Source organism: Perognathus longimembris, chromosome 1 (assembly GCF_023159225.1).
Source record: "Perognathus longimembris pacificus isolate PPM17 chromosome 1, ASM2315922v1, whole genome shotgun sequence".
Classification (NCBI taxonomy): domain Eukaryota; kingdom Metazoa; phylum Chordata; class Mammalia; order Rodentia; family Heteromyidae; genus Perognathus; species Perognathus longimembris.
This window is the reverse complement of record NC_063161.1, coordinates 34,685,359-34,706,332: the sequence shown is the minus strand read 5'-3', so window position 1 is coordinate 34,706,332 and position 20,974 is coordinate 34,685,359. Positions and strand designations below refer to the sequence as shown.

The 20,974-nt window shown below is 37.7% G+C and overlaps 1 protein-coding gene across 2 annotated transcripts in view; it reads left to right on the top strand.

The window, feature by feature from the left end:
• The window catches only part of Tph2 (tryptophan hydroxylase 2), a 91,249-nt gene that overhangs the window by 46,053 nt on the left and 24,222 nt on the right, over nucleotides 1–20,974 (top strand). For both annotated transcript variants that reach the window (XM_048349793.1, XM_048349792.1), the window contains exon 8: nucleotides 8,148–8,274. In XM_048349793.1, coding sequence (XP_048205750.1) covers nucleotides 8,148–8,274 — 127 coding nt within the window. The remainder of the gene's footprint in view (nucleotides 1–8,147; nucleotides 8,275–20,974) is intronic.

The following is a 20,974-nucleotide window of genomic DNA, read 5'->3' as shown; positions in this document are numbered from 1 at the left end:
TTTTGGTCTCAAAGGCTTGGAGCACTCTAAAGTATACCTTTTATTTAAAAAAAAATCCTACACATTATTTAAAACCTGTGTAAGGTGAAAGTGAACCTGTGCCAGAGTGCCACTAAAGCTTTGTTTCTGCTCTTTGCAGTTATGTGTAAGGACTTGGGATAAAGCCTCAGTTGCTTTTTTTATTTTTATTTTTTTTCACTTTTAAAAAGTTGATTCAAAGCAGGATTCCTTCTGTGCCCCTTATCCCCACACCAAGTTTGTCTTTCTAATGTGGTACCCATAATCCAAAATTAGCATTTGTAAGCACTGGCACTTGAATGAAAATTCATCTTCCTCAGCCTTCTGTAGTCAGGGAGAAGTTCATTATGTAGCTTCAGGTGTGGAAGAGTGAGATGACCAGGGAGCAATTTTTCAGGAGTATTTGCATTTTAAAATTGCGAGTTCAGAAGAAGAAATTCAAAATGATTGAATTCTAGGCAAGAAAGCGAGGTAATCACCCTCTGTGTCTCTTCACTGCTGCTTGGAGAATGATGTCCTGTCCGCAGCCAGGCCAGTGGCAGATGTCGGCACAAGAGAGAAAGGGAAAGGGCCTGCTATTCCTACACACGCATCTTGCTTACCCTGGCTCCTTTCCACTCATCTCTGTGAGGTGTTTAGGACTGTCACCATTTTACAGATGGCAATTCCAAGGTTCAAAGACGTCAGATAATTTCCCTAAGGTCACACAACTAGAAAATAGCAAAATCATGATTTGGTCCAGAGCCCCTATGTGGCACTGGAAATTAAGAAAGGTACTTGGGTTCTTCACTTGGATTCATTTCTATTGGAGCAATGGAGCCTCTCCACACCTGCTCTACACAGTGGAGTTCAAAAGGCAGTCACTGGGTATTTCTCATGCGCTAAACTTTCCTAAGCTCCAGGAACCCAAAGAGCATGTGTTGTGGCTTCTGTCCTGGGATTATGGCTTTTAAAACTATTTTCTAATTTCAGTCTTACTACCTTGCCTAGGATGACATCAAACCTGAGATCCTTTGGCTTCAGCCTCTCCAGTGTTGAAAGTATAGGCATGTGCTATTGCACTTTGCTCATTTACAGCTTTTTAAGTGATCAAATACATACTGTAATGGGGAAAACACAACTTACCATGATGTAAATACTTAGGATAACTTATGCTTTCAATTTATTATTTTCTTAGCACATTAAGAGCAATAGATGTGTGACCTTTAGAATTGTCATTTTATAGATGGGAAAATGTTATGTCTGTGTTTTCAGTATGGTAAGATGTGGCTACTTACATTTACTTAGCAAAATTAGATTACATGCTAATTCAAATCTTCAATGACACTAGCATTTCAAGAGTTTTTGTAGATACCTGTGCCCTGTGAATTTTATATTGGATAGCACAGATATAGGATAGTTTCATCCTGGCAGAACGTCCTATTGGACAGTCCTGCTCTGAAGTCATTTACTTGCACAGGAAGGGAAATAGACTTAGGTCAGACTCTGGTATACATGCTTGTAAAAATCTATTTATCTATCAATCATCTATCTATTATTTATGTGGTATTGAACCTGAACTGGACCTGGACTTAGGATCTTGCACATAGAAGACAAACGTTCTTCTAGTAAGGTATACTCCTAGTCTCCCGGATGGATGCTTTTAGGTATTATATTTTATCACTGCCTTACTTTTAGTGGAATTGAGGAAGAAAACCTAATCTCTCTTACATTTTTTTAAGAGATAGGAAATATTTCAGAAATGGTATGGGAATAGTGACATATCAAGAGGATTTCTATTGCAAGTCATTTTTGTAGTTCTTATAAAAACTAGAAACTTTATTTCACTGGATCAGGGAAGATAGTACTTTGTGTGTGTCCTTTTATGGGACCACCAGGTGATTTTGATGTTATTGTGAAATCTTTCTCTACTTTTATTCCTTGGTTCTTAATATAGTCTAGACACATGATGAGTGTTGATGCAATTGACTTTTTAAAAAGGTAGCTATATTATCTGCCACTTTCGAAGAATTATCGGAAAGGGTAACATAGGTGGATTTTGTTATAATTCTTGGTGCCATGAGGTAGGGTGGGGCAGGGTGAGGGGAGTAAAAGTTTCCTCCAGAGTAGCATGCAAGTGTTTCATTTTGTGAAAAGAGAACTCTGTTTGTATTTATTTGTGCTGTTTTAGGGAGTGATCATAAAACTTGCCAACAATCATATCTGGCCCAACTTTTACAGTATGCTATTTTAAATCTACCACCACCATGTATTTGACTCCATAGCAATCACTGATGAAAAAGTTGCTTTGATACCAAACTAAATCCTATTACAATCTTAGTGAAAACAAAGTAAGTCACCCACCCACTACAGCATCCTGGCACCTGACCGATTGTGATGTGAAAGCTGAAGAAATACTCTATCTTAGCTCTCAACTCACCTTCTTGCTTCCTTTCATCAGTGCAGCCTCTCCACCCCTCCCTCTGAGCCTTCTCTTTTCTTCATGATTTAGCTGAAGTGTTGGCTTCTGTCATGTGGAACAAACAAAACCTATAGAAACATGTTTGAAAAGACAGATGTGCTAACTTGGAATGGGAAACCAACCGTTGCTCACTCACTGCCTCTTAAGGGCTTTAATTTACAGCAAAAATAAAAAACGAATTGTTCAACACCAAGTGCAAGGAGTCAGCTTTGAAAACTGATAAGAAGAGAAAAATGCCAGACACATTTTGAATTTGAACTTAACAACCAGGACTCTTATTTCCCTGCAGCAAAATGATCTCAACATTCTTAGGATGATTTAAGAATTCCTTGGAGACATTCTGCCCAAGCTCCTTTGTAGGCCTATCTCTCAGGCTTTAGAATTCTCCTAACAGAGCTTATCAGAGAAGATTCCAATTTGCAGCAGCAAGTCTAGTGTCTGATATCAGCCCTAGTTTCTTCTTCTTCTTTTTTTTCAGATACATGATGTTTTACAGTGTTAACAGTTTTGAAAGGTCCTACATTTCCAGTGAACAGAGTGCTTTTGTGAAAAGGACTCTGAAGAGCATTATTCAGGTGAAAATACATCAAAGGGATAGGAGTGAAAAAGAGCAAAGTTTGCCAGAGTATAGATGGGAGGCAGGATGTACTGACAGCTACAAGTATTACCAAATAATAGAATCTTTTAAGAGAGATCTGGAGAGATAGGGCACTAGTTGTAGACCCACACCGGAAAACTGTTCATAATTAGACAGTTGGCGGGTCTATGTGTGGATGACACAACCAGAAGGGATCTGGGACTCTTTACAGGCAGGATCCTACAGCAGTGGCAGCTACACTTGGTAAAACAGGGTGCAATAGCATGATTTCAGTACAAATGATTTTCTCCCCCTAGGCTCTTCATAGCCTGGAACTTCTCTTACCCCCATCCTTCAAAAAGTGGTTATAAATTCTACCTTCAAAGTCTACATGTTCAAGTAAACTAAAGGAAAGCTACTTTTAAAATTTAATAATTTGCTTTCCCTTGGCTTATTTACTCAAAGATGGTATTCTACCACTTGAGTTATACCTCTACTTTCTGCCTTTTGCTAATTAATTGGAGATAAGAGTCTCCCAAATTTGACTCCCTTGGCTGGATTGAAATGTCAATCCTCAGATCTTAGGCTTCTAAGGGTAATTTTAGGATTATACGCATGAGCTACCAGTGATGAAATGCTTTTACTAGGAATATTTAAGTTCCTTCTCTGTTCCTAGGTTAAAGTGCATCCAGGCTCTACAGTTTCTTTTAGTTTGCTTTAGTCAGACTGTAGCATGAACATACATATGTGTTTATTTCAGATAATGTTCCATCAAAGGCTAGATCATAATCAAATTCCTGGTCTTGAAAAACAGGAATTTAGAATTTTGGCCCCATGAAAACTTAAGGTTACTCTACAAACTGTATCAGACTTTTGTTTGGGAAGCTGGGGGCAAGTTCTTGCTCAGGGTCTTGGCATAGAGATGGAGCTGAGAGAAGAGTACAAACTAGTGAAATGCAGTGCAATCATTTCTACTTACAACAGAGCAAAAGGTATCCTCAAATTTCCATTAATAATCCTGTTAGACATCTTGCTTCAGGCTTTCATTTTTAATGAAACAATATAACTTAATCTATTATATTGTATTTTTTCTTCCAAATTCATAATTTCTTTTGTCCTCTGCATAGTTGCATTACTTTGTCACTGTAATGCTGTTAAAGGTCCTTAAGTTGGTAAGTGTGTTATAGATTTCTGTTAATGATACCTTAATTTAAAACCTAGGGGATAGCTCCTTTTCTACTATGAAGATTGGACCTGTAGTGTTTTTATTTTTCTTGAAGCTGACAATTTTTGCTTTACCACATACTAATAACCTTTAAAGTTCTATTAGCACCTGTGTAAATAAAAGATTATCTTTCAGCAATAAGGCTTTTAAATGTATTCAACAAGCTCACAGGTCAATTCAGTATTGTATGTGAATCTACCTCTACTTTAGCCAGGACCTGCCATATGCTATTTCATATAGACATAGTGACTGGCTCATACTAAACCTTCACTAATTGTTATTTTTGTTTCTACTCACCTTGTTTGTTTATATGATGAGTTAATACCAGTTTTAGTGTTTTCCTAGAGTTGAATAGCTGGTTTATTTGGAATTTATTACTGTTAAATCTTCTTCCAGGATTAGTAAGGAGGCTTTAGAATTTATATTAAGGGCTAAGAGGAGAAAGCTGAGGTTTTTCTATGATCAGACAGACATATAAACTTAATTCTAACATTAGTGTAGGCCACATGATCTAAACAATTGAGTCCAAGAGTGAGTTTACAGGATCCACTTCCAGTATAGAAGCATTACCTTTGTAATTGAATTATATGTATTTTGAGGCGTAGTTACCTATTTACTGTTCAGTCATCTCCTTTCATTAGTCAGCATGATATGATACAATTTTGGTGGAATTAAATAGGCAGCTTAAACATTCAACATTAGTTTTTTTTTTTTTTTTTCCTCAAGGATAACACCCTACCACGTGAGCCACAGCACCACTTTTGGCTTTTTCTATATATGTAGTATTGAGGAATCTGAAAGGATATGTCCCGTCCAACCCAGGGGACCATGCGGAGATAATCACAGACAGGAGAAGAAGGTTCATAAGGAGGTTTATTAGTGGGGCCATAGTTCCCACGGGAGAGGGAGCTACATGGCATCTGCACCTTATCCAAGTGGCAGCTTCTCTCTCTGGGGGTAAAGGGGAAGTAGGTAGGTAATGAGTAGAAGTGGCTTATTAGGTATGGGTAGATCTGGGGGCTAGTGGGAGGAGCTGAGGACCTGAGGCTAGGGAAATGCTAACAGAATCAAACCCAGGGCTTCATATACATGAGGCAAGCACTCTATAACTAGGCCATATTCCCAGTCCCCTCAGCTTTAGTTTTAAGTGCACCTTGCTGAAAGCCTGCTAGGATAGCTCCCCTACCAGTGTCATCAGTTGTAGGAGTGAGTCTCAATTCTGCCTATGTCTTATTTTCCCCTGATGTTCTTTTAAAAAAAGACACTGAGATCTATCTCAGGGAGACTGATTGAATAGGTCTTAAGTGGAACCTAGCCATTTGGTATTTTTAAAAGGCTTCTCAAATGATGTGAAGGGCTGAGAACTGAGTTCTCAGAAAAAGAGACTTAGGACACACTGATGACATATTTACTTTGTGCTAGCTGACTTGGTTAGATTCTTTTCCTGTAGCCTAAGCCATGGCCTCTTCTCATTTATGCTGTATTTGCAAATTAAAATGATAGCAGGAAGAGATTATCTTTGAACTAGAAGGGTTTGATTTCAAATTTTATCTGTCTCTTACTAAAAAACACGACCTTGAAAAAGATGAATTTCAGTTTCTCATTAAACAAGTGTAGTAAAATGTATTTGACATGTTTGAAATGTGATGTGAAAACATTTACCTAGTACACAGTAGTTTCTTTTCATTTTATGTTAGATAAGAGAGCTTGATGAACACTTAAATGCTCCTTATGTTTCTGAGCCCAGTGAATTTGCTTCTCTCTCTTGAGCAATGTGATTAGAGAATAACCAATTATTTATTCTTTTCTCCAAGTTCATTTTCTGTGTAAGGAAGAGGCTATTCATATGTAGTTGTCAGAGAATGAACTTAGAGTTTCTTTCAGTGTCCTACACACCCATTTTTTTTTTTTAACCTGGCTGGGCTTTCAACATTGTGGGTCTGTGAAGTGTTTGGTCCAGGTTGAGAATGTAGTGTGAGTTGTGGAAACAAAGTTTTGTGGCTGAGTTATAGCATCAATTTTATGTGAATATTGGTCAGTTCTGTACATCTCACCACCATACTTATTTCCTATCTGAAGTGATGCACTGTAGAGCATCACAGGTGAAATCAGAAACGTCTTGTCTATTTCTGTCTGGATAATTAGTATTTTTTTTGTCATGAGAATAAAATGATTCATCATGTTGAGCAAGTCAGAGGTGAAGTCATCCCAATATAGATTGGTGGCAGGGAACAATTCACAATGCGCATCAATGACTCATTTTGTTGTGACAAGTTTGCCTACTGACCCAGCTCCAAATGAAGGCCATCAAACAAGAGAGATTCCCAGCTTTTATATTACCTGGTTCAGCTACTGGAGCCAACCATTAGATATTCTTTCAAGGGTACTCTCAAAGGAGTTGCCCATATTACAGCAGATAAACCTTCCATGGAAAAGCCACTTTAGAGATGACAATATGATCCTCTATTCTTTCTCAGTGCCTTTCAAAGCCCAATATAACACGATTTAAGGATTCAGAACAAATGCTTAAAAACATCATGACAAGCTGAATCCCACTTTTGATTTCATCATGATGGCTAAAACACAAAATCACAACAAAATTGCTTTAAAATGTTAACAATTTTTTTTTAAAGATTCTCGAATTGGACAGGACATAAAGAACGACGTCGTTATGGAATCTGGAATTGCAATGTGACGTCGTTATGGAATCTGAAGTTGCAATGTGGTCAGATAACATTTATGGGTACAAGATGAAGCGACAGATATAGAGACAGTTTAAAAGCCTTATTTGAATCAGCTAGCCACCTGTGTTTGAAACTCAGCTGCAGAGATTGACTAAGACTCAGCTATTTGTTACAAGAGTATACTTCTAAATTAGGCTTCCAGATACACGTCAGGTTGCAGTTCATTACATAAAGACTCAAGATCAGATACATCCTCAGGCCTGCATTTAGTTTAATGTGATGCTACTTAGAGCTAGAAGCATCAAATGTTTTTTTGTAAAAGGATATATAGTAGGTATTTTAGAATTTACAGGTGCTATTGTCTCAGTTCCTCAGCAATGCAGTGTCTTCAGACTTAACAGAAACAAATGGGCATGATAATGTTCCAATAAAACTATATTTATAGAAATGGGCCAGACTTGGACCAATGCCTATTTTGATCTCATATTAATAAATTACCTTAATTTTCTCAGGTTGTCATAAGCATTAAGAGATGCTATCATATCTCCCACCCTCCCTCTCTCCCTCTCTCCGTCCCTCCATCCCTCCCTCCATCGCCCCCCCCCCCCGTCTGACTGTCTTTCTATCTATCATAAAACACCATGTACCTAGCCTATAGAAAACACTTAAAAGTAATATTAGCTTAACTGTGGTGTGGGCTCATAAAAGGTGAATATGCTGTTGAAATTATACTCATGTTGTTCTGAGTATTTAATGAGAAGTGTTGAAGGCTGAGCATGCTGGAACAGGGCTATAATCCCAAAATCCAGAAGACCGAAGCAGGAGGATTGCAAGTTTGAGGCTAACCTGCACTATATAATGTCACCTGAAAACAACCAACCAACCAACCAACCACCCAACCTACCAACCAACCAACCAACTAACCAACCAACCAACTAACTAACCAACCAACCACCCAACCTACCAACCAACCTACCAATGTACCAACCAAAATTCTAAAACACCAAACACAACTTAAAGTTGACATCATATGATGCATCTGGATTTTTTGGAGGTGTTAAAGGATGATGAACATTAATTAGTTACAGAAACAAAGTTATGTTTACAAATGTAAGTCTCATTCTACTAGTGGTAGTTTAGAGGTTCTTATATAACATGTTTTGTGATTATTTCTCTTGTCAGAGACACGTGCCATGAACTCTTGGGACACGTTCCACTACTTGCGGATCCTAAGTTTGCTCAGTTTTCACAAGAAATAGGCTTGGCATCTCTGGGAGCATCAGATGAAGATGTTCAGAAACTAGCCACAGTGAGTCAAGAAAGCTTCAAAGTCATTGATTATGAATTATAAACAAATGTTCTGGAGAGAGAAGGGTTTTACCTTTCCCATGTTGTGTTCTACAGAAGCTCAGTAAATGTTAAATTCATAGGTCATCTAAAAACATTGTATTTTATTCAGGAGTTATGTAAATACAGAAAGCTACAAAATTTGGTTTGTGTGTCATAACATCTCTGTCACAACCACACAGCTCAACTACTGTGGTACAAAGGCAGTCTCAGACAATACATGAATAAATGAATGGGATTGTGTTCCAATAAAACTTTATTTACAAAAGCTGGTGGTAGACCAGATGTGCCATATGTGCTGAATTTTTCTCATAGTAGTAGTAATAAAAGATATATATGTGTATATGTATGTATATTTATAACTCAGTGTACATGTTATGTGGGGATATCCTTGAATAGATGATATGGCTGTAATCAGACATAATTTGAGTCAGCAGTAAGAAACTCAAGCCCCATCAGACTGTATAAGATGTTCTGACATCAGCAAGGGTCTTCTAATAACAAACATGTTAGGATGTTGGATGCTGTCTTTAACATTTTGAAGAACCATATTTAGAAACTCATGTACTTTCCTTAGCATTGTTTCATAGACTGTAAAGGAAAGACATTAAACAAGCTAACCAGAACAATCTAAATGAGCCAAGCTACTTGGAAAGGAAGAAGGGTATTTTTGGTGATAAGTATTTGGCACAGACATTGACCAAAAGTATATTAGATATTCAGGAATATTTTTTACTCCCACCAAGAAATAAGCTTTCTCCTAGCTTTCTTAAAACTCACATTCAATTCAGTATTTCTTCTACTTCCTATGTTTGATCGAGATATAGATACTTTGAGCTATTTCCTAAAAGATAAATACTGTACAAACACCAAGCCTGTGGCAATGACCATTTGTGTCAGCCTGGGGATAGACAAGGTGATGGGACTTTGGTGGCCTTGGCTATTGTGGAGATCTGGTTGCAAGTCTTCACTGATGGTTGTTGTAGTAGTGCAGGGTTTTGTGTTGGCAGATCTCCCAAATTTTTGAGAGAGCATATGTGGCAATCTACATCTCTAAAGGAAATTCAGTGCTTATTAAACTTTGAATGATTAAAAACCCTACTATTATAAGGTGAGGAAAATGTATTTGTAGCCTACATCTGGATCCTGACTTCCAGTTTGTAACTTTTGTAGGGATTTGCATCTTATATAAGTATGGGTTATTAATTATAGTATAATAAATGGTCCCAAAGCTTTGTAGCTCAAAAGCAACACATATTTATTATCTCCATAGGTTTTATAGTTAGGAATTTGAGATTAGTTTAGTTGTGTGGTTCTGGCTCAGAGACTGTGACGAGGTGGAAGTTGAGATGTTGACTGGGCCTATCTTTATCTGAAGGTTTGGGAGTCTGATTCTAAGATGCCTCAATCATGTTACTATTGGCAATTGGCAGGGTAGGGGTGGGGGCGGCGCTTAATCTCTTCAGGCCTCTCTGCTATTTTATGAACTATCTGTGTGTCTGTCTGTCTGTGTGTCTGTCTGTGTGTGTATCTGTCTGTCTGTCTCTGTCTCCACATATCTATGGAATAAAGATAAACTATATGAATATAGTTGAATATCAGTGAATACTTTCCCTCCTTCCCTCCCTCTCTCCGTCCCTCCCTCCCTCCCTCTCTCCGTCCCTCCCTCCCTCCCTTCCTTTTTCTTTCTCTTCTTCCTTCTCATCCCTTTCCTCCTCCACCTCCTCCTCTTTTCACTATGTAGTCCAGGTTGGTCTTGAACTCTCAATATTCCTTGCATCAGCTTCCAAGTGGGAGAATCGCAAATTTGTACCATCACATCTGGTTCTCTTATTCTTTATTAAAAGAAGTAACATGAAAGCAGGTTTATTCTCATGTTATTTTTTAGTATCTTTTTTTTAGACATGGGGCTTAAACTCAGGGCCTGGGTGTTGTCCCTGAGCTATTTTGCTCAAGGCTAGAGCTCTTTCACTTTGAGCTACAGTGCTACTTCCGATTTTCTGGTTGGTAATTGGAGATAAGCATCTCTTGGCTTTCCTGCTTGGGCTGCCTTTGAACTACAATCCTCAGATCCCAGCCTCCTGAGGATTACAGTCATGAGCCATCAGTGCTCAGCTCATTTGTTTTTATACCTTATGATGATTAATGAATTTCATCATTTAAACTATATTAGCAATAATTTTAATTGTTCTACCTTACTTTTTTTGTAAAATTTTAGAAAATATGAATAAAATAATTTTTCAGAGGAGAGAAAGTTTGTGCTGAATCTCAGAAGACAGGAAAATGTTAGCCAAGTGGAGAAGGCTAGAGGGGCCATTTTGGGTTGTAGTATGACATTTCTATGGTTTGGCAAGGCTAGGGTCCTTTCTGAAGCTTCTGGAAGGACACTCTATTTCCTTCCTTTTCTCTGGCTTATAGAGGCTGCACACATCCTTTGATTATGGCTTCCTTCCTTTATCTTTAAAGCTAACAGCATTGCATCACTTTGACCTTTAATCTGTTGTAACATTTTCACTGACTATTGCTGGCAAAGGTCTTTTGCTTCTGAGGAGATATGTGATGAGATCGAGCCCAATTGGTCCACTCAAGATCCTCTTCCTAGCTAAAGATTTATATCCTCAGCCAATATCTGCCAATGTAACATTTTCACTGGTTCTGGGGATTAGACCATAGACATCCTTGGAGAGCCATTCTTTCCTTTTGCTTTTGCAATTGTTAAGATAGAAAACCTTAATACTTGTACCTTGAAACTTAAGTTACAAGGGTCAGCAAACTTGTAGGGTAAGTTTTCTTTAGAAACTTGTATTTCTTAGTATGATTTCAACATCCTGGCCTTAGATTAACTTTGTGACAACAACCAAAAACTCTTCTACGTGGTAACACTTCCATCTGTGGCAGCTCATTGAATCTTTACTTAGGCTTCTTTTCCCTCTTCTATCCATGCTTTACCCCCCCCCTAGAGTATACCTACCTTCTTTTTCTTTTTTTGCCATTCCTGGGGCTTGAACTCAGGGCCTGTGCACTGGCTTCATTTTGCTCAAGGCTAGCACTCTATCTCTTGAACCAGAGCACCACTTCTGGCTTTTTTCTGTTTATGTGATGCTGAGGAATCGAACCTAGGCCTTCATGCATACAAGGCAAGCACTCTACCACTAGGCCATATTCCCAACCCCTATATCTACTTTCTTTAAAAAGCCATTTCAAGTTAGTTGATACTAGGTGACTAATAAATCTTAGATACCATGGAGCAGAGAAAGAAAAAAGCAAATAAGTAGCACCCACTTTAAGGAACTAACAATCTAGTACATAGAAATACAGAAAAACCAGTGTCAGTATCATTTAATTCTCATGTACGTAAGCAGGTATGTAGGATAAGTGGATTTAAGGTTGTTCTGATCAGTGTGTATGTGATCTGTGATCAGTGTGATAGAAGTGAGAGCAGGAAGCAGAAGAGACTGTCTTCTCTTTCTATAGGAAATGACGAGTGATAGGTGAGCGAGGACTGTGTATATCACAGAGACCAACCTACCTGAAATAGTGCAGTGCCTTTGATAGTTAAAAAAAAGACAGAGTGAAGTTGGGTACTGGGGGCTCATGCCAATAGTCTTAGCTACTAAGCAGGCTGATATATGAGGATAGCATTCCTTACCAAGCCTGGGGAGGAAAGTCCATGAGAGTTTTATCTCCACTTAATCACCAAAAAAATTGGAAGTGAGCTATGGCTCAAGTGGTAGAATGCTAGTCTTGAGCAAAAAACCTTGGGGTTGTCATCCAGGTGCGGAGTTCAAGCCCCAAGGCCAGAACAACAACAACAAAAATACACAATGAGCACTGGTGGTTCATGCCTGTAATCCTAGATACTCAGGAATCTGAGATGTGAGGATAGTGGTTCAAAGACAGTTTGGATAGGAATGTCCATAAGACTCTGATTTCTAATTAACTAGCAAAGAGCTGTAAGTAGAGATGTGGCTTAACTGGTAGAGCACCAGCCTTGAGCAAAAAAACTAATGGATAGCACCATGGCTCTGAGGTCAAGGCTCAGCAATGGTTCCTAGTGCACACGTGCAAGCACACATGCACACACACACACACACACACACACACACACACACACACACACCCCAATACAGAATATAAACTTGCAAATAACTTCAACACAAAGAATTTTGAGTCTCTTGGAATTTTTTTTTTTTGCCAGTCCTGGGCTTTGGACTCAGGGCCTGAGCACTGTCCCTGGCTTCCTTTTGCTCAAGGCTAGCACTCTGCCACTTGAGCCACAGCGCTACTTTTGGCCGTTTTCTGTATATGTGGTGCTGGGGAATCGAACCCAGGGCCTCATGTATATGAGGCAAGCTCTCTTGCCACTAGGCCATATCCCCAGCCCCTCTTGCAAATGTTTTTGTGTGTTCCCCCAGGCTCTCTTTTCTCAATGCCGCTTGAGCCACCATTACAACTTCCTCTGACAAGCCTTGTAGTTCCAATTTTTTCTAATTTTGTAGGCTGGCCATTTACTTTGAAGTGTGTTTGACAAGTTGAAGGGAAATCTGGAAAAAATTTTCTGTGCGATTTGGAGGGTATGGAAGGAGATAGTGTGACCAGGCAAGGGTGGCTTTTCCTGAAATGATACTAAAACTGCAAGCGATATCTAGAACTACATGGAAACCTTCAGTTTAAAACAAAGTGAGAGGAAAATGCCACAAAATGATCTTAAAAAAAATCTCACAAGTTCCAACCAGGCAATTTTCAAGGCAAACCCTTGAATGAATAGCTTGTTGGAAGGAAACATATTATTAATGACTCCTGAACTGTATCCCCAAACTAGAGGGCAAATTTAAGGACTTGCTTTCAAAGACTAACTGATGAATAGTTTAGGCCTTACTCTCAGGGGGAATGGTGGTTGGCTAGTCCAGATGACAAATATTAGTATTATTAGGTGACTTCTTCAAACTTGTTTGTAGTAAGTCCCCTGAAAAAGTATTAGAGGAAGATGAGATATGAATTGCATCAAATGAGAACAATCCATAGAGAAAACAAATGGAAAACTGGGAATCTTTATTTATGTGGATGGGCTATATTATTCTCTTATTCTAGTGAGACTTATTAATGGTTCTGTTTATATAGTGCCTGTTTTGCCTTGTTTAGTGAATTTAAACACTTACAACACAATGGAGCCATGTCTCTTGAAAGCAGACATTTAATAACTTTCTATGATGTACTGTCAACAAATCTTGTCTAAAGTAGCAAACCATTTCCACTGGGACTAATTGGCAGAGCCATACTTTTTTTTTTCCAAAGATGTTTTAGACTTTTGGGTCTGATTTTCAGAAGGACCAGGGTATATTGCCTGTAGCTACTGTATCTCCTTGTTGTATTTCTGCATGATATTTATTTTGACATTTTAATAATGCACAATTTTGAGCAGGAAGCTATCTTTGCTGTTTATGTGGGCAATGGTTTCTGTGCCCTGAGAACCATTTAAATGAGACTCTTTTGTATGGAATGAAATTGATGAGGAGGCTTGGAAAATATATTTCATGTGTATTGTTGTACACATAAATAATTTGCCCTGTGGTGGATAAGGAATAAGGTCCCTGTTTTTGGCAGTGACACTCTTTTCATACTCCTCATAGTTGTCCAAGGTCTGTGCATGATAGATATGCAAAAATATTTCCAATAAGGCTGCTTAGAGTGTGTTATAATTTTGAGACCAGACATTTCCCATTGTAGTGCTCGCTCAAGTGGATTTAATAGATTAGTGTGAATATTAGGGCTGTAAACCTAAATGTTTTCAGTGGCCAGGTAGGTAACAAACATGTGAAACAGCCTAGTGTAAGATAATAATGAGTATTAGAGCCTTTGGAGAATTAGGGAATATATATTGTGCTGAAAAACTTTCCAATACTCTGTACATAACCTTTATAGCAAAAAAATAAATAAATAACTCCTTTCCAGTGGAAAAATTAAAACAAAAGGTTCTTGGGCAATAAATCCCATGTATAAGAAGAAACAAAAGTATAAGACCTCAGTCATCATCTTTTGACTCTGCAGTTAGACATTCAACTTTGAGGGACAAGAATGTGCTAGATTCACCTTTATATCACCTTGTGTGTCCTCAATTACTTCCTCCTGGGCAATGGAATATTTGTTGTAAGTACAGATGGTTTTTATAGTTTTCAATAGAAATAAGTATCTTATTATAGTTGAAAGATGATTTGCTTTGAATTGTAAATTTCATAGTTATAAACATTATTCGTACATGTGTCCTGAGCATATGTCAAAGATTTATGTAATTCATCAATGAAGGAAATGTAGGATAGTAAATGCAGCTAAAAGGAGAATTTGAGAAACAGAGACTATAGAGTCACTGAAGTAGAGAATCCTGGTATTAGATACAAAATGGCTCATGTTCTGGTAAACAATAAAATCGTAACCCTGAGCTTATTTTTTAAAATCATTTGCATGTCTAGTGGAACAAAATAATTTGCAATTTGTCAACCTTTATAAGTTAATGTTTAACTTTACAGCATATAGGTCCTCACCAATAATAAATCAAAAGTCTGAATAAGATTCTGTTCCCTGAGTTTAGTGCTTTAAAAACAATAATATATAAATATTTATAATTAAAATAATTATAATTTATAACATTTGTAATATCTATAATTTATATACTTATAATATTTATGTAATATAAATACATAAAAACATAATATGCTGAAGATTTTGTTAACATGTATATTCTAACGCAGAAGATCTGAAAAGGGGCCTGAGATTCAGTCAGCATTTTCTGACAAGAACCAAGTGATGAGCAGAAGGAGTGACATTTTAGAGAGGTGGGCCTCTTAGAAAAAACTCTAATTTATTTTTCAAAAGATATTCAATAATCTTGCAACTTCATTTCCCTAGTTTGGGTACCTTTATTCTAAAAACTGTGTTGCAAGGTATCACCTGATAAACACTGTCTAATATAAAGTGTTTGTTTACGATTTAGTTATTGAAGGCCTAGAAAGAGTCCCTTACATTTGTGAGAGCCAGGTTATTGGTTATGTTTTGTGTATCTGTTATAATTCTCTTCCATCTTCTAAGATAATTTACTCACTTGTATAGGAATGCACAGAGAGAAATTTATTGATCAAGTGGAACTTAGGAACTAGTCCTAAGAATATATGGATTCCCCTTCCTCAAGATATGAGAAAATGTAGAAAGGCATCTTTCACCAAGGGTGCATCCCACCCTATGATGCAGATGGCTTCCATTCAGTCTATTCATTGCTTATATCATAAAGGCATTTGCAAAAGACAAAGCTGTGCATCATCTGTAGGAGAAAGCAATCAGTATGAATACACCACAGATGTTTCCCTAGCAGAATAAATCAGACTCTGGCCTAGTTGGAATTTTCCCTCTACAGGGAGTTTTAGGGCCTCCATTCAGTTCTGCTGACCCTGAAACATGTTTACCTTCATGTTTTTGATCGAAGGAATTCTGTTACTGGGTCTCAATAATGCTGATGAGAGGAGAGTCTTGGCCAAGGGCAATGAAAGAATAAGCAGTTTTTCCCAGGATGTGTTTTCAGAACATTAGCTTTATGAGACGGCATCATGAGTTCTGTGAAAGAAGGCATTCATGGGCACAAATATATTTGGGAAACACTGGGTTAAATTACCAGCTTTGTTCTAAATCGCATGATTTTTCAGAACCTTTAGTAAGATAATACACAGAGTGAATCTCCAAAATTGGTAATACAGTTATTTTTCCAAAATTACCCCATTTCGTCCATTCTGAGATGAAGTTGAGTATAAAACATACCAGTAGTTTAATAGAGGCCCCTCTTTAGGGGAAAACATTTAGCTAGTAAATTTTTGACATTGTTAGGTGAAATATCATTTTGGAGATGTTAAAATGTGAAATTGAGATTTAAGAAAATCTATTATATGGCAGGTCTTTTGTAAGGAAGGTGCATAAGCAACTCCAAGTTACTAATATTCCAAACACCATTTTGGGAGTCTAGATTGTGTTTTGAAAGGGCAAGATTCATTGAGTAGAAGTCAAATAATCAGCTAAAATTTTATGTTTTCTCTCTCCATCCTTCTCTTCCTCCCTCCTTTCCTCTCTCCTTTTTCTTGCTTTCTTCCCTCCCTTCTTCTTTCTCCCTTCCTGCCTTCCTTCTTTCTTCCTTTCCTGACTCCCTCCATTCCTTCCTCTCTTTCTTTGCAGTAATGAATTGTCAAGAAATTAACAATACAGGATTTTGTTTCAGATAAAGTCATTTTCATTGGTTGGTGCTTTTGGTGGCCATCAATTGTGTTTGAAGTTCCAGATATAGCCTATGTACTAATGATCAACTATGATTTACATTAGAAGTATGATGGTGAAGGTAATATTAGTTTATGAATTGCTTACTGTTTGTCAAGGACATTAGTCTTTTTCCTGGCCTGTCTTGTTTTTACCTATGTGGCTGTGGGTAGGAAAATTTCTGATGCTAAAAGACTTATGCCCAGCTGTAGTTCTTTTTGAATATAGATGACATGAAAAACGACCACTTTAGTGTCTTTACAGAAAGCTTGAAATAAGCCCCGGGCTTGTTTATTCCATGTAGTCTTTGAACTAGTTAGACTGGATCAACTGAGACAGACAAGGGCTGGAAGGAATATACTTTTATACATCCTTAATTGAGATGTTTGGGTACATGATGACTTTGTGTGTTATTTCCAAGAGTATCTTAATTAAAAGTTAATATCTATTCCAATTCATTACTTTCACTTGCATATCTGCTGTGCATATAGAATCTTGCAAAGAATGTTCAAATCCTTTAGTTCCAAAGAACTTAACTCCTGTCCATTTTTGTTGTTTTCACCACTCTCCTTCTTTAGTCTGTTTCTGTTAGAAGCTCTGAGGCCACATTTCCTTCTGACTAGTTCCCTTCTAAGAACATTTAATATTGTATCCAAAGCTGTCTTGTTCCATCTCTTTTTGTATATGTTATAATATTTGTTGTCATTATGAATTTTTGCCCTCTATTTATTTATATTATGATGAGAATGCCACAATTGTGTGGAATTTTAAAAATAGCTCTACATTGCCCACTCTGTTTAGAAAGAAGTTTATTTGCAATCTAGAATAGTTATATATTTTGCTACTCAAATGTTTTTTTGTCATTTATAACTATCCTAAGGGCCTTAGAAAGCAGGCTTATAACTGCAGAAAAGAATAAAAAGAAAAGAAAACAAATCTATTTTAGGTACCTGGAAACTTATCAAAGCAGAGCTACTTTGGTAAAATTCTTCATTCTCCAAGTGCTGAGTGAGTGCTTAGCCTACCCTTCTCTATACTCAGGTCATTCTATCCACACAATTGGATTAGTCTCACTTGGGCCTCTCAGAACTCACTAAAGTTGATAGAGATGCTTATTGGGATATCTGATGGAAGATTAGGGAAGTTGAACTTTCCTTCTGAAGGTTCAATATCTAAGTCTCCTGAAATCAAGTGGTGACACATTAACAGGAGAAAAGGGATACAAATTTATTTACCCATGTGCACAAATATGGGGTCAAATAGAATATATGATATAAATACAAATGACAGTTTTCTGAGCTCCAGCAGCTATAGGTGAAATGGCTTTATTGGGCTTGAGTGCATCTTAAACGTACTTTTACTTGAGTTAGACACATAGAAACAATTTAGGCCTTCAAGATGGCCATTTTCTTCTACCACCCAGTTTTGACATATATTTTATGAGGTGATTTGCATCATATGTGGATGTGCTGGCACTTGATCTAATTGTTGCCTAAAAAATCCTAAACAGACCAAAGGAGCTTTGTTTCTGGTTAAAGAATTCTCAAGTCCTCTCAAGCACCCCAATTATCTAGTTCTTCCATCATTTAAAAGTCTTGACATTGAAGCTTTCTTACTTTTTCTTTTCAAAGCAAACTTGAATGTATTCATCAAGCACAGAAGATTTCTGCAGTCATTTTAATTTCCATAAAGATGTACCAAAGAAAGCGTTTTGTGGTTTAACTACAATGGGATAGGCTTTCAGAATCTTAACTTGTATTAACAGAAATATCTGTAGTGTAATTCCATTTCTAGTAAAAGCATAAAGAAGATGGCTGGGAGTTTTTTTTTTCTTCTTCTGAGCTTCAATAGCAGAGGTAATGTGATATCAAACTATAGGAATTTAATTACCCCATTCCACAAATGTAGTTTTCAAATAAAGGAGTCAAAAGGATTTCCAAAGCCATTCTTCTGAACTGTGATATAAAAACTCAGAATACATTTAGTAGATGTAAAGTGTATTACTGTACATTATGAGCTACCACAATGAATGGTAGCTCAATAAGAAACATGATGTGAGATGGAAAACATAGTGATTAAAATCCCCCCTCCCCCCCTGTTTTGGCTTGCTTCTTGGAAACATTGCAATTTGCTTAGAATTTTATATGCTTGTCACTGTAAGGATGGGCATCTCTGAGATATTTTTTTTTGGGGGGGTGGTTTTGTACTGTGAACAGGTCTTCCAGAAAATGGAAATGCTGTCATTTGAGCACATAAATCCAGACTAGGTATAAGGAAGAGATGCTATGAGGGTTGGGAGGAATAAATCACCCAGGAAGGGGGGGTGGTCATCATTCTTTCCAGGGTCTAAAACTCTGTCCTCTATAATGTCCATAAAAAAATCATTCTCTCAGCAATGAAGAGAAGACCGTAACAAGTGACTTAGAGATGCTACTATTGAAAAGTCTTCAGTAAAACCGTTGTTTTTCTTTCTTATTGCAAAAGTGACACATATTCATTATAGAAAGATTCAAAAAAAGTGGATAAAAGGGGAACAGAAAATAAAGGCTATTTGTAAAATCACAGCAGCCATGACCACTGTTAACATTTTGGCATGCAGCCTTTGAGTTTTTCTGAAAAGTCATTTTCCACATCAAACAGGAGCTTAGTAAAAGGGACTCTTGGCTTTGGAGGAAGTAACGAGGTGTTCATCTATTTATCAAACACTTGCGCTGTCAGGAAAGATGGTATCTTTTATATCTACAGAAGAAAGAATAAATTGGAACTACTCTAGAAATATGGGGTTTATAACTTTTCACTCAGCTAGGTTGCAAAGGGCTTTAGGGAACGTCATCTATGGCTAATATACTTTGGTTTGCTTTTGTGTGACTCAAGTAGTTCAGTGCTTGCCTAGCATGCATGAGATCCTGGGTTCAATTCCCAGTAGCACATGCAGACAGAAAAACCTATGAGAAAAAAACCAAACAAACCTATGGCAGAAAAAAATTAAGAAATCATTTAAAATAAATACTTGGTTTACACACACACACACACACACACACACACACACACACACACACGCACACTTCTAACTCTTATATCTTGCATTGTCTCCATTTGCAAGTGTTCCTTATGTCCATTCTAACCAATATTCACCCCTCCTATTGTTGTTTGGGATGAGGTTCTAGGCATCTGCCAGGGGCAAAACAATTCTCAAGCTTTCTTATTGCCCTTGCTCCTAGATATTCCTTCTGCAAGTAAGAAGGAAGAAGAGGGGAGGAATCTATAAAATAGAGTGAACTTTACTGAGCCCGTGTTCCTTCGGGACCTGGAAGTGTGGGGATGAATTCAGTGTAGTGTGGTGGGTAATTCTGTGTCTCTGTCATTTATTGCCTTATCAAAGCAAAAAGTATTTATGATGCTTTCTAAACAATGGTAAGACAGGCTTGATTCAGCAGTATCATGGCTCTAATGGGCAGGCACATCGCAAGGGGGTTTTGAAATAAAGAAAGATTGGTCTTAACTCCTACTATAATAACAAAAAACAGGCATCGTAGAGCCAGGGCACAGGATGGGTGGATGAGCAGGGATGGTCAGGGCGTGGAGGATTTCTAAAGGAAACATCAGGGGTCATGAGGGATTCTGATTAACGTGGGTCTAATCCAACTCATGCTAAGGACAGGTCAAGGTAGGAGACCACCTGGGGGATGGTGAGAGATGGGGAGCTAGATCAGATACTGGGTCAGATACTGGAAGTAATCAGACATCAAAGGTGATAAGTTCTGGTTAAACAGATTGATAAGCTTCTTGATAAAATTGGACAATGCAGAGATGAATGTGGAGGCTCCAAAGGCATGGCCCAGAAGAAGCAGACTTGAGTTTTGTCAAGGAAGAAGTTTTTGCCTCCAGTAACTCTGGACAAGTTACTTAAACTCCTCATGCCCCCACTTTTGTCATCTTTAAAATGAGGCTGATAATACTTTCTAATCGTGTAGAGCTATTGTGAAAAATCAATGAGGTAAAGCATCGTGAAGCTTCTTAGCACAGTGGTAAGTGTTCAGAAACTGCCCAGCTAGTGTATTCCACAGGACCCCACTCTTCAACATTTTGGTGGCCATATCACTAAGTACTTGTATACAGGAAAAGCCCCTGGAGAGAGTTTCTGCTTTTCTACGTGACCTTGGGCAATTCTCTAACTTTCAGCATCTTACACTTGCCTTTCTGAAATGCAGACGATGCAGTTTATTTTATAAAAGGGTTTTAGCTGGAGATAGCATGCTACTTTGCAATGTAAAGTGTTTTATGTATAAATAATAGAAGGAAGGCCTCCCCTAAAAGATGTCAAGCTGCTCCCTGGAGATGGAGGAGGCCTTCCTTGACTTAATAGCACACCT